Source organism: Camponotus floridanus, unplaced genomic scaffold (assembly GCF_003227725.1).
Source record: "Camponotus floridanus strain SB8 unplaced genomic scaffold, Cflo_v7.5 scaffold48, whole genome shotgun sequence".
Taxonomy (NCBI): Eukaryota; Metazoa; Arthropoda; class Insecta; order Hymenoptera; family Formicidae; genus Camponotus; species Camponotus floridanus.
The window spans coordinates 1,013,109-1,025,582 of NW_020229636.1; the positions used below are offsets into that span (position 1 = coordinate 1,013,109).

At 24.3% G+C, this 12,474-nt stretch overlaps 2 protein-coding genes and 1 long non-coding RNA gene across 3 annotated transcripts; 2 read left to right on the top strand and 1 right to left on the bottom strand.

Moving 5' to 3' along the window:
- The first annotated feature begins 302 nt into the window (after positions 1–302).
- Positions 303–4,364, top strand: LOC105257526 (alpha-tectorin). Its single transcript, XM_025412121.1, has 7 exons — positions 303–422; positions 619–722; positions 885–963; positions 2,386–2,394; positions 2,879–3,000; positions 3,401–3,487; positions 4,178–4,364. The coding sequence occupies exons 1-7, from the start codon at positions 374–376 to the stop codon at positions 4,199–4,201; spliced, it is 474 nt and encodes a 157-aa protein (XP_025267906.1). The 5' UTR covers positions 303–373; the 3' UTR covers positions 4,202–4,364.
- A 2,255-nt stretch (positions 4,365–6,619) lies between these two features.
- Positions 6,620–8,111, top strand: LOC105257527 (chymotrypsin inhibitor-like). The gene is made up of 3 exons (XM_011268207.3): positions 6,620–6,790; positions 7,647–7,744; positions 7,999–8,111. The coding sequence occupies exons 1-3, from the start codon at positions 6,742–6,744 to the stop codon at positions 8,077–8,079; spliced, it is 228 nt and encodes a 75-aa protein (XP_011266509.1). The 5' UTR covers positions 6,620–6,741; the 3' UTR covers positions 8,080–8,111.
- Positions 8,112–8,471: 360 nt separating this feature from the next.
- On the bottom strand, positions 8,472–10,244 carry LOC105257528. Its single transcript, XR_889679.3, has 3 exons — positions 10,127–10,244; positions 9,683–9,795; positions 8,472–8,889 (listed from the first exon to the last, which is right to left on the bottom strand). It is a non-coding gene; the product is annotated as an uncharacterized LOC105257528 (long non-coding RNA).
- Positions 10,245–12,474: the final 2,230 nt, after the last annotated feature.

Consider the following 12,474-nt stretch of genomic DNA (forward strand, 5'->3'; position numbering starts at 1 on the left):
GATTTTTTTGACATTCAAATACATGTATGAGTTTCATTTGCAACGTGTTTATAACACTTGCGAAAAAACGTAACAATATTTGTTATCATCGATAAGTTATATTATCATTCAGTTATTTAGAATATATTCTGTTAATCTTCGATTACATCATCACATAATCATCAGTAAACACGTATTTTATTATTTTATTTATATACATGCCTGAATGCACGAACGCGTTTTGATGACTAATAAATATAATAGGCAATAATTTCTGCTGACGCAATTCACAGAAAATTTCTTAACAAAGTGGACGATGTATATAAAAGCCTTTCCTACGAAGCTCACAGTTAGTATCAATCGCAACTTCGTAGAATAAAGTATCGAAAACGTTATGTTTCGTATTAGTTTTATATTGCTCGTAGTGGTCGGAGTGCTTCTCAGTAAGTTTTCGCGTAAAATGTAAACAATTACAATGTTTATTTAATCTGTGATTAATTTAATCCAAAAATTTTTACAAATAATAGATTATAATATATCCTCTCTCTCTCTCTCTCTCTTTCTCTCTCTCTCTCGTTTTAATTTTAATTTTCTATAATATGTGAACCTGTAATGATTTATATAACATACCATGTACAGGTATAGCTGCTGCTCAGCGACAATGTCCAGAAAATCAAGAATGGACGTCTTGCGGATCAGCATGTCCGCGATCGTGTAATTCAAATCCCGAAATATGCACTTTGGTATTTACTAATTTATTTCATCTTATTAAATCTGATCACAAATCTTCTTTCTCTTTTTTCTATTACAGACATAAAATATTGTGGGATTAAATATAAAATTTTATAATTTAAATATTATATTATATTAAAAAGATTTATATTTTATACATGATTGTTTTGCAGCAATGCATTATAGGATGCCAATGCAAATCAGGATTCGTGCTCAATGCTAAAGGAAATTGTGTGTCTCCCGAACAATGTTAAAAATTCATCGATACTTGATATATTAATGCGTTGATTAATATTCGTCTTTATTACAATATTGATGCAGACCAAATTGTTGTTTCAATACTTCGAGAAATGTGTAAAAGTAATTAAAAATAAAAAAATTGTGAAAATTACATAGATCCTGATGTGTTTTTTTTTTTAATTTTTAATAAGAACATTCTTTATAGTTGATTTTTTCACATTAGTTACAAAATTTCAAATGCTTATTAAATTTAATACTTAATATTTCTTTTACTTCTTTTAATTGTCTAAATAATGACAATATTTTAACAATGTTCTTATTTTTTAATTTGTTTTAGACTTCAGTAAAACAATGCAAAAAACTTTCTCTTTTTTAGAACTTTCTTGTTAATTTTTATGATTATATATTAAGGAAATTGATTATATATTAAGATATATGTTACTATTTATTTTACATTGACCTTATATACTCATCTTGAAATTTAAATTAGATTATATTAAAATTGTAAAGGGCAATATTATCTTTTAAATATATTTGGTATTACTTATATCGTGATTAATGTTTGCGAAAAAATTGATTATTTGAGCTGACGAATTCTAAGTTCTATTTAGTACTTTTTAAGTTGGCTTTTTAAATTGTATTTATATTTAAATCGTATTAATTTGAGAAAAAGACAGAAAAGAAAGAGAAAAGGAGAACATATCTGTTCTTTTTAAAGAATGCTTATTTCATTAACAATAAAATGTATAAACAATATAACGGAATATGTTCTGGAAAGATATATAACTCATCTAATGTTAGAGTATAATTAAATAATTATGATAAAATATAAAGGCACTAAAATATAAAAGCACTTTTACACTAACTAATTAATTTTAATTATGTTAAAAGCTAATAATTCATCTTAAATATTGTTCTTCAAGATACTTTTTAATATCGGATTTTATATATAAAAACTTTCAAATATATTTTGAAGAAATATAAAAATTTCAAAATAAAAATTGATTTTATATTGCATTTTATTAATTTTTTATGGGAAATATAAAGTACACAATATGAAAAATATTCTTCCCACTGTTTATCTGGCAAGAAAATCTCAACGTAATATACAAATGATTAATATCGAGTAATCAAAATATTCGAATATATACTAAGTGTCTTATATATAAAATAAAATTGTAGCGTGACAGTTGGGAGAAACAGATTGTAATAATGAAAATTCTTTTTAAGTTCCTCTTTCTTATTGTAAAACTCGAGTTATCTTTTCGTTTAAGTATTCTTTTACTGTGAAACAAACAATAAAAGAATAATAAGTAGTGCGAAAAAGGATACATATAAAAGCTGGACTTTATCTGATATATAGTAAATTCGTAATATTCATGAAATATTGAAACATGTCTCGTCCTATTTTTTGGCTTCTCGTCATTGTTGCAGTACTGTCAAGTAAGTCGAAATGTGCTTTATTATACATACAGATATATAATTTTTTAAATAATATTTACAATATTTAATCGTTCACAATAATTATTCAAATGTAAAAGATTATAACTTTAGTTAATAACTTTTGCTTAGAAACTATGATATGTATCATTTACTATCCAAATGCAGTTTCTATTTTGTTTCTTTATATTATTTATTCTATCTTTAGCAATAAGAAAATTACTTGTAGTAATTAAAATTACAATTAATTTTATTTACTATAATATTAATCTTTATATTTCATAAATAAATAATAAATAACGCAATTATTTTATGTAATAAAAGATGTATAATAACGTGTAAGATTATTAATAACGTAAGTTAGTAACTAGTAGTTATAAAAGTAATATTAATAATAATGTAAATTAGCAATAATTGTCATTAACAAAATTAGTAATAATTGTTATTACTAATTTGATATTTATGAATTATTATAATCAATTATTAGCTGTTTGGGGCCAAAGTTCGACGCCAAAGAAAAAGTGCGGAAAAAATGAAGAATGGACTGAATGTGGTTCGGTGTGTCCCCCAAAATGTTTCCCTCCAAAAAAACCGCAAGCTTGTCCTGCTGTAAGTTTTTAAATAGTTTATGGGTCTATTCTGTAAAAATGCTCTATAATGCTGTATCTCTATAAGCTATGTAGCACTGTAGAGTAAAAAAGAAAGAGCGAAGAGCGAAAAAAAGAAAGAGCTAAAGAGCTACAGAGTTACAGAGTTTACAGAGCGAAAATTTTCTTACTGAATACACTTAATTATATTTTATTATCTAATAAATAAATACAGATTATATATATATATATATATATATATATATATATATATATATACATTAATAGACTTGTATCGGAGATTGCATTTATAATATCATACAAAAAAATGTGAAAACTAAAATCGTTGAACGATACTTCTCATAGAGTACTGCACTAAAATATTATATATTTTATGAATTTTTTTATATTTGCATTTTCAGATGTGCTTTAAAGGTTGTCAATGTAAATCTGGGTTTTTAAGAAATAGCCATAATAAATGTGTCCATCCATGCGAATGCGACTGCAAAGTAAGAAAATTGCACTAATTTATTTTTAAATCTCATTTTTAATACAATTAATAAAAAATAAGTTATATATATATATATATATATATTATATAATTATATATATATATATATGTATATATATATATATATATATATATATATATATATAATTATAAAGGTGCATTTAAATCTAATGTATTTAGATCGAATTTTGTCAATACATTTCTATTTCTTGGACATAAAAACTTTGTAAAAATATTGCTTCAAGTAATTTGCAAATTTTATATATGTATTTTTCCATTTTTGAAAGATATTTGTAAAAATATTGACATATATGTATAATACGAAAATTTTTATATATTTGATTAAAAATATATTATTTGTGTAAAATATATTATATGTGTGTGTGTATATACACGATTAGAAATGCACAATGAAATAAAGATCCCGTTGAGATTTTCACTAAGAAAAATTAATTAATAAATTAATTTTTCTCGTATATTTTAAAAATAAACTTATTATATGTAATTTGGATGTTTTTAAATATATTATTATAAATATTTCTCTCTCTTTCTATCTACCAATATATTTTTCTATATTTTTAAATATACGGGATTCTCCCCATTAAAAAAATTAAACGACAGAAATATTTCTCTCCTATCAATAAATAAGAAGAAAAATTATACGAAAGAAAATATATATTTTTTCTAGCCTCATTGCATTTCTAAGAACTGAACAGAGACTCATACGTCAATACAATGCTGTTTAAATAACAAACACTCAATTTCACGAAACGAGTAATATATTAGCTAATATTGACTGTGAAGAGAGATATCGCATATAGATACATTGCGTGTTAGTCATATTGACATATTCTAACTTAAGAAAAAGAAAGGTATAAGATATTAAGTTACTTACAATTAGAGTAATTCTATTATGATAGAAATTAATATAAATTAATATAAGTTTGATTATGAGTGTATAGAAAAAAAAGGAAAACGAAAAATGAATATATTATGTTAATATATGTATAAATTTAATGTCTCTCCAGTACAATAAAATAGAAAAATAGCTATACAAATGCGAAATGTAACATTATTTGTACAAGTATATTTATACATTCACATGTGTAAAAAATATGGTTACATATTTGATTCGTACAAATCGATAGAAATACAGGATAAATTCTTTAAAAACTCCTAAAAGAATAACATATTATTTTTAATATAATATATTCTATACACATATTATGCGCATTTTAGATTAATGAAATAATGAATTTTTCTTTATTTCTCTTTTAAAGACAGGAAACCCAAAATCGTTATGATCTCATTTCACGACGTGAAATTAGTCAATGTAAATCGCGCGTATTATCTTATTTCGTTAACTGCTATTACAAATTAAAATAAGAATACACATTATAATATTGTAATAAGAACGCATATTGATACAAATTAAATTGTAGAATTATATATTTATAATAAAAATTTATTAAATAGAACACACACACATAAAATGATAATACTTCTTTAAATAGAACACACACACACACACATAAAATGATAATACTTCTTTTCGTGGCTACGTGAGAATCATTGTTTACGAGCACATCTGCAGTGATTAATTTAATAATACTTTACTACTATCGATACTCTTATTATAGATTAATCGGGTTTTATAAATAATCAGTTATTTAACTTAGATTGGAAGTAGATTGGAAGTGATGTATGTAGAAGAATATATATGTAGAATTTGCTTGATCGTTTTTTTTATTGTTAATTTCGGAAATTTCATATAAAATAATTTGAATGATTTCACATAAAATAATCTAAGAGAAACTTTTTTCAACGTATCTTTATATTACAATCTAAAAAAGTGTAAAAAAATATTATTAAAACGTATATATAAAATAGCATATTTAAATTATATAAATTAGCAATTTTATAAAATACATTTCACTTAGTCTTATCATGTAAATATAATGTAATATATAATAATGTAAATGTAATGTAATATAATGATATAAATTTGATGTAATGAAAATATAATGATGTATTATTTATATTTCTTGAAGAATATCAAAAGGCTTAACTAGTTGTCTTTGCAAGTAAAATTACGTATTTTTTGAAAATACCTAATAAAAACAAATACTGAATTCAAATCAAAAGGGTCATTCTAATATAGCTGACCTTATTAACGGGAATGTATCACTTAAGTTTTACTCAAACTCTCTTCTCAAACGAGATAAGCAATCATATAATTTACATATATTATTTTAGTTAAAGTATCTCAAGGATTTAAATATTTTGGTAGAAAAAAGAGGGAACACATAATTAATTTCAGATTTTCTCTATGAATCATAGAAACGAGAAAAAAATTTGTAATCAATAGGAAATACAATCAGTAATTCATAACATCAATAAAATATAATAATTATAATTATTATATAACATATAAATTCTTTTTATAAATAATAATTAATGTTTTTTCTATTTGTACATATATTTATGATAATACGCTGCACATACATCACTTGATGTTTTTTTTTTTTAAGATTTATAAGATATCAATACTTGATGTTTTTTAAGATCTATAAGATATCAATCTCTGTTATCAATATTAGTAATTAAATTTAGAGAGACTTCTAGAACTTCAAGATATACAGATTATTTCTCTATCATGTCGGATTTATGATTATATCATATATTATATGTGTGCACGTGTATGTGTGTATAAAGTGTAAAAGTGTATAAAAATTTCAATATTTAAATTTATTAAAAATTAGTTAATATCTATAAAACTAAAATCTAACTAGATTTCAAACATTACAAATAGAGTAAAATGTTTAAACAAATATAAATATAAATACATACAAATATAAATATTTTAACAAAGATTGCAGCTGCTCTAACAATCATGAAAATTTGAAATATCGAAATTATAACAAAACGATTTCATTAATTCAAAAATTCTGTTTATAAGTTGGAATTAGGTTACCTATAAGATTTTCTACCGATTAGAAAATATCAATTAAAATTCATGTCACACATTTCGATATAGCGGTTCCAACATCCAAATAAGTTATTATCTGAGATGAGCCTAAAGAACAAAAAGGAAGTAGTTACGCCGAAAAAGTGCCTATCTGGAGAAAGACATAGTGGGCGAAGGCCGCACACTCGATATTCTATATAAGCTCAGTAAAACGGACGCCTATCATCAGTTCAGTTCGAGTTGCTCAAGAGCAAGTGAATATCGAAAAGCAGAGAGATATAAACATGGCCCGCGCTGTAATTCTGCTCTTCCTCATCGTAATTACTACCATTAGTAAGTATTCAAATCAATAATCTATCAAATTATAAATATCTAATAGTAATATAAATATCAAATTATTAAATATTAAACTGGAAATTTCATTTACATATATTCTATTTACTAATATTATTGTAAGATATTATAAATAACAATTATGAAATATGTAGTAAAATTGGCAAATAGGAGTCAAATCGTAGTAATTGGAGCACAGCAAAGAAGCGAAAAAATATTCTTTTTTTTTCTTTACTTATATTGATATGTTCAAAATATTCGCTTTTTTTTAAATATATACGTCAAATATGATTAATATGATTTATATATTATTATTCGATATTCTTTCTCTAACATTAATATTAAAATCACGCTAAACATGACATCAAAAAATGTCCAAAACGTTCGCATCTAATGTATATATTTTAAAGAAAGCAAAAAATTTTTTAAAATACATCAGTAAAAAAAGAAAAAAAGAAGAAAATGTTTTCTTTTCTTTCCTACGCAACTATTTTTACTTATATCCATTTTACTATTTTATAATTGTTATTATTTTGAGAACTAATTTTTTATTTTAATTTTATAAATAATTAATAGAATTATGTATCCATATCTCATATCATATCATGATATCATATCATATCACATCATATCATATGATATATCGTATCATATCACAAAAATAATAAATTTTCAAATTCCACTGAAAATATAATTTTCAGACAATTATAAAGATTGATCATATAGGATATTTTTGTAGAATAGCAAAATAAAAAAAAATAATTAAATTTTATATCGCGTAAAATGACAATATTTTACATGCAAAATTTCAATAAATAAAAATAGAAATAATTAATTTTTAATTATGTTTTTCTAGGTGCTTTGCCTCATTGTAGTGAAAATGAAGTATTCAATAGTTGCGGTTCAAGGTGCCCAAGCACTTGCGAAAATCCAATTCCCCGTGCTTGTACATTGGTCAGTACTGCATCCCTTAATAGAATACTTTAAATAAATTTTTAAAAAATGCATTTTTTGGGAAATAGAATTTGTAGAAATTTAATTACATAAATAAAATTCTAAAATAATTCTCTATAAATAAAGTCTCCCTCTCTCTCTCTCTCTCTTTCTCTTTTTCTTTCTCTCTCTTTCTATATATATATATATATATATATATATATATATATATATATATATATTTTCTTTATTAATGTTTCTCATTTTATTTTCAGGAATGTGTTGCCGGATGTGAGTGCATAGAAGGATACGTGAGAAATGCGGGAAAAAGCTGCATATCTCTCCAAAGCTGTTAATCATTCAACAATCAAATAAATTTTCAAATATCGATATACCGATAAAATAATGCGAAATGATTAAAATTTTTTTATTGATTGTTATATAAGTGTATTTTTAGTATAATTAAAGTTTTTTTAACTTAAACAATTTTATTATATTATGTAGTTACTTAGGAAGTGCTGTTTGTTAAATCTTAAAACTGCTTCATCTGCTTTTAATAAAAAATATGTAAATACATATCAGAATACTTTTATTAGCTATTTTAATTATTTTGATTGAGAATGTTAACAAACATTCATAAATTTTCCTAAAAGTATTTATTTAATTTATAGACATTCAAGAAAATATATCTAAACATGAAATATATTAAACCTAAATTATTTAAATATAAAACCTAAAAACATCTAGGTCATCAAGTACATGAATAGATAGCACATCGATTACAATTATAAATGACAATTAAGTTTAATCTATCGGCAATCACTTCTTTTTATGTTTCACGTTATATCGATATTGCATCGTATATATGATGGAGTTCAACATCATTAAGAACTATATATAATCTATTTTCTTATCAAAATATAATATCAAAATATAATATCAAAATATCTTTAATCTGCGCAAAGTACGTGCACTTGATGCATTATAATATACAGAAACTTTTATATATTTTATATATGTACCTATTATTATAAAATAAAATAAAATAATTAAAATAATCATTCTTCGTTCAATACAACTTTGTAACTTTAAAAACACTTAACGCAAAGATTAGTAGTTACATTTCTTTTGTATCCTTCCGAGCACTGGCAACCAGAATTGCAAATCTAAAATTAAGATAAGAAGCTAAATTAATTTTTAATTTAATGAAAATCAATTATCGACTTAAACTAGTGAGGATATATGTATAAATAAAAAATAACAATTATATATATAATAAATTATCCAGAAAATCCAAAATAAAATAATAATACATGAATAGCTCTTATGTGTACATATGCTCACAGTAGGAAATCATTTTTTTCATGAAAGTAATTGTTCAATAAAAGTTGAATATAGCGCAGGTTTTGTATAATAATTAGAATTATTCGGAAGAATGTGCTTGCCAAATTGTTATACGAAATATAGCATTGTAGTATCTGTATGTCGATTGCGAGATGATTTATATAATTTCATGTATGTTATGATATAATATTCTTTAACACGTAATATTAATGTCGCACTGAAGAGAGATCAAAAGATAATCTGAAACATTCGTGTTTAATGTATTGTGACAATTATTTTAAAATATACCAATAATAAAAAAAGAAAAAGGTGTTGTTTCTTCTTTATTGCACTCCAATTGCCCACAATTATTTGGCTCTAATTTGTCAACTTTTCATTATTTTTACGAAAAAATATGTAATGCTCGTTTCAAATTTATGATTCAGCTTGCTCTCCATATATTCTACACTTTTATTTAAACAAGTATTTCCTAACATCTACTATGTATTTACGAATTATATTCAAGTATATTAATTTATTTCGGACACCTCCTAAATATAAACCAATATAATGAAACAATAATAATCCAATTATTGTAATAGTATAATTATCATAATAACTATTGTATTTACGTACCGGAGGACAGAGTGGCTGAAAAACTTGACCACATTTAGGTTCGCAAAATGGTAGCACTGCACATATACGCCATTCTTCATTAGGACCGCAGGATTTACGTTTTTGAAAACCATCTAAAGTGTATATTATAAAATCATGCATGAAAAAACATGATTGATTTAACATCAATTTATTTTAGAACCTGTATAATGTCTTAAAATTGTATTTTTATCTTTCTACTTTGTACAAAATAAAATGTTTCAAAACATTCTAGAAAAAAGAACAAAAAATGTGAATACTGCAAGATTATTCATAATAAATAATAAATTTATTATTCATAATAAATTCATACTTTATATATTAGATTTATATATTAGATTTAAAAGAAAAGATATAAAAAGATATAAAATTTTTATGAATCAATATCATAATAAAATAATTAGAAAAAAACAGATATAGACTTACAAATACAGACTGCAACGAAAAGGAGAGACAAAACAATTAGCCGTGCCATTGTCGTAGATTTTTTTATATTATTCGTTATTAATATGCAACTTGTGATACTAAACACTTCAAGTTCAAGCTTTTAATGCTGCGGTGTATATGGTGGGGTAATTTAAATAGCAACTTTAATCTAAAATTAATTACCTAACATTAATTATCTAAAGTTATTTTCCATGAGCTATTAATATGATTATTATTTGTTTTTATTGGTGATCGTATCTAATACGTAATAATCGCAAGTGAGTCATGTGTGAATTTACATACATTTACTTTATATACACACATATGGTACGCTAATGCACACATTTTTTATTTTAATCTTATATTTATATATATCTTCAAAACAAGTAGTATATAAATAATACTTTCAAAACAATGTAATCATTTTGATACTCTTAGTATAAACGAATTATTTTTATTTAATGCTACAAAAAATATCTGTGTAAAAATCCCATATAATAATATGGAGGTAATATACATCTATCACTGGATAATTTCAAGTAATGTTAATTTAAAAATGTATATATCTTGTGTATAGTATAGTATAATTTTAATAGCATATGCAAGTATATATTATATATTTATAATCACATTCATTGAGATTTCTTAATGTAATGTAATCCTAAAATTGAGTTCATCACATAATCTTGATATTTTTGTTAATAAAGAATGTGATTAATATTTTAGACTCGTAATCTCATCATATAATTTTTTCACTCTCGATTGTCAGCTTAAAACACAAAACCTCATCTTAAATTAATTTATCATCAATGGTATTAATGATAAGTTATTATACAAATACAATCACAAATAAAAGCAAAACTTGTGAATTATATCAATGCTTTCGTTATAATAAATAATATATAATCTTCATTGAAAGCTTTATCTTTGTTATCTTCAATAATTTAATCTCAGATAGAATTGGAAAAATTTTACAGCAGTACATATCAATAAATAGTTAGGAAATAACTGTTCGATGATATGTCTCTTTAAAATCTATAATTATCACTTATCAACAGAGAAGTATTAATTCCCGATAATGTTAGTTAAATTAATTAACGTTAATGAACATCTAATGTAATATTAATTATATTCTAATAAACATGAGCGCTATCTCTAGTAAAACAAATATTCAACGTATAATGGTGTGATAACTAATTCATTCCTTTGGGGCAGATATTTGACGGCAGATATTTGACGTTCGGCAAATACCGTGGATGACACGCATGACTGTCCCCATCGCCAATGTCTCAAACCATAGTCGAGGACCCTCCGAGAGAAATAGAGAGAGATCTGAATTGTCAGTTTTAGAGAAAGGCGGGAGTACGATCGAGTAGAAAGAGAAAAGGAAATTCGAGACATATTCAGCTACCGCGTTTCCGGTCGACTGCCTCAATATGCTGGACCGATAAAGTAGAATGTCATATGGATAGAGACAATACGATATTTGAAGCGAATGGCGAAGGGAAAAACGTTTGGCGTAACAAGTCTGTTGACGAAGCCCAGCCATTCGCAAACAAGATTTCAATTCAAAAGATTCTGCTATAAGAGGAAAATGATTTCTAAATCATTTGACTTGCATGTAAATTCGACGATTATTACCGTCACTGCGTAGTTATTATAAATATTTAAAAGAAGCGAGCATAATTGCATTTTTGTGTACATAATTGTGTTTTAAAATATAATTAGTATAAATAGTTATTTACGTAATAAAAAAAACTTGCAGTGAATTATGAATCTTCTATTAGCATACGTAAAAATGCCTTTAATTTGACTAAAATGTCTTATTTTATGGAATTTTTTAATAAATTCTTTTAATTATAATACATAAAATATATATGTATGTATGTAAAAAACTAAATAAATGAAATAATTTAGCTATATTATCTTATACCTTATATAAAAATAATCACAAAAGTAAACATAATCACATAAGTAAAATTGCAAGCTTAAATAAAATTTTAATCTCCGTCGACATGTAACATGGGAGAATGATTTAAAGAAAAGAAGACGCGTCTTTTCTGAAATGAGAAGCCTAGGGGACTTGATTTATCGCACTCGATCGCCCCATTTCTCCATGAAGATTTAATCTACTCCGAGCACTGCAACCCAATCGAAATTTCTCTCTCTTTCTCTCTCTTTCTCTCTTTCTCTCTCTTTTTCTCTATCGTGAATCAGAATTTACGTAAATCGAAAAGTTTCATAATGGAACTCACAAATCTCCGTGATTCGATCGTGTATCTTATGTCTAGACAATCGTCTGAAAAGATGACTATTTCGACACACTAACAATAAGTTCACAACAATAA

Excerpts from the sequence above, each read along its gene's own strand:
- LOC105257526 (XM_025412121.1), top strand. The coding sequence starts at position 374 with ATGTTTCGTATTAGTTTTATATTGCTCGTAGTGGTCGGAGTGCTTCTC. Across the intron at positions 423-618 it reads AGTGGTCGGAGTGCTTCTCA|GTATAGCTGCTGCTCAGCGA; the intron begins GTAAGTTTTCGC and ends TACCATGTACAG. Across the intron at positions 3,001-3,400 it reads AACCGCAAGCTTGTCCTGCT|ATGTGCTTTAAAGGTTGTCA; the intron begins GTAAGTTTTTAA and ends TTGCATTTTCAG.
- LOC105257527 (XM_011268207.3), top strand. The coding sequence starts at position 6,742 with ATGGCCCGCGCTGTAATTCTGCTCTTCCTCATCGTAATTACTACCATT. Across the intron at positions 6,791-7,646 it reads CATCGTAATTACTACCATTA|GTGCTTTGCCTCATTGTAGT; the intron begins GTAAGTATTCAA and ends ATGTTTTTCTAG. Across the intron at positions 7,745-7,998 it reads TTCCCCGTGCTTGTACATTG|GAATGTGTTGCCGGATGTGA; the intron begins GTCAGTACTGCA and ends TTTTATTTTCAG.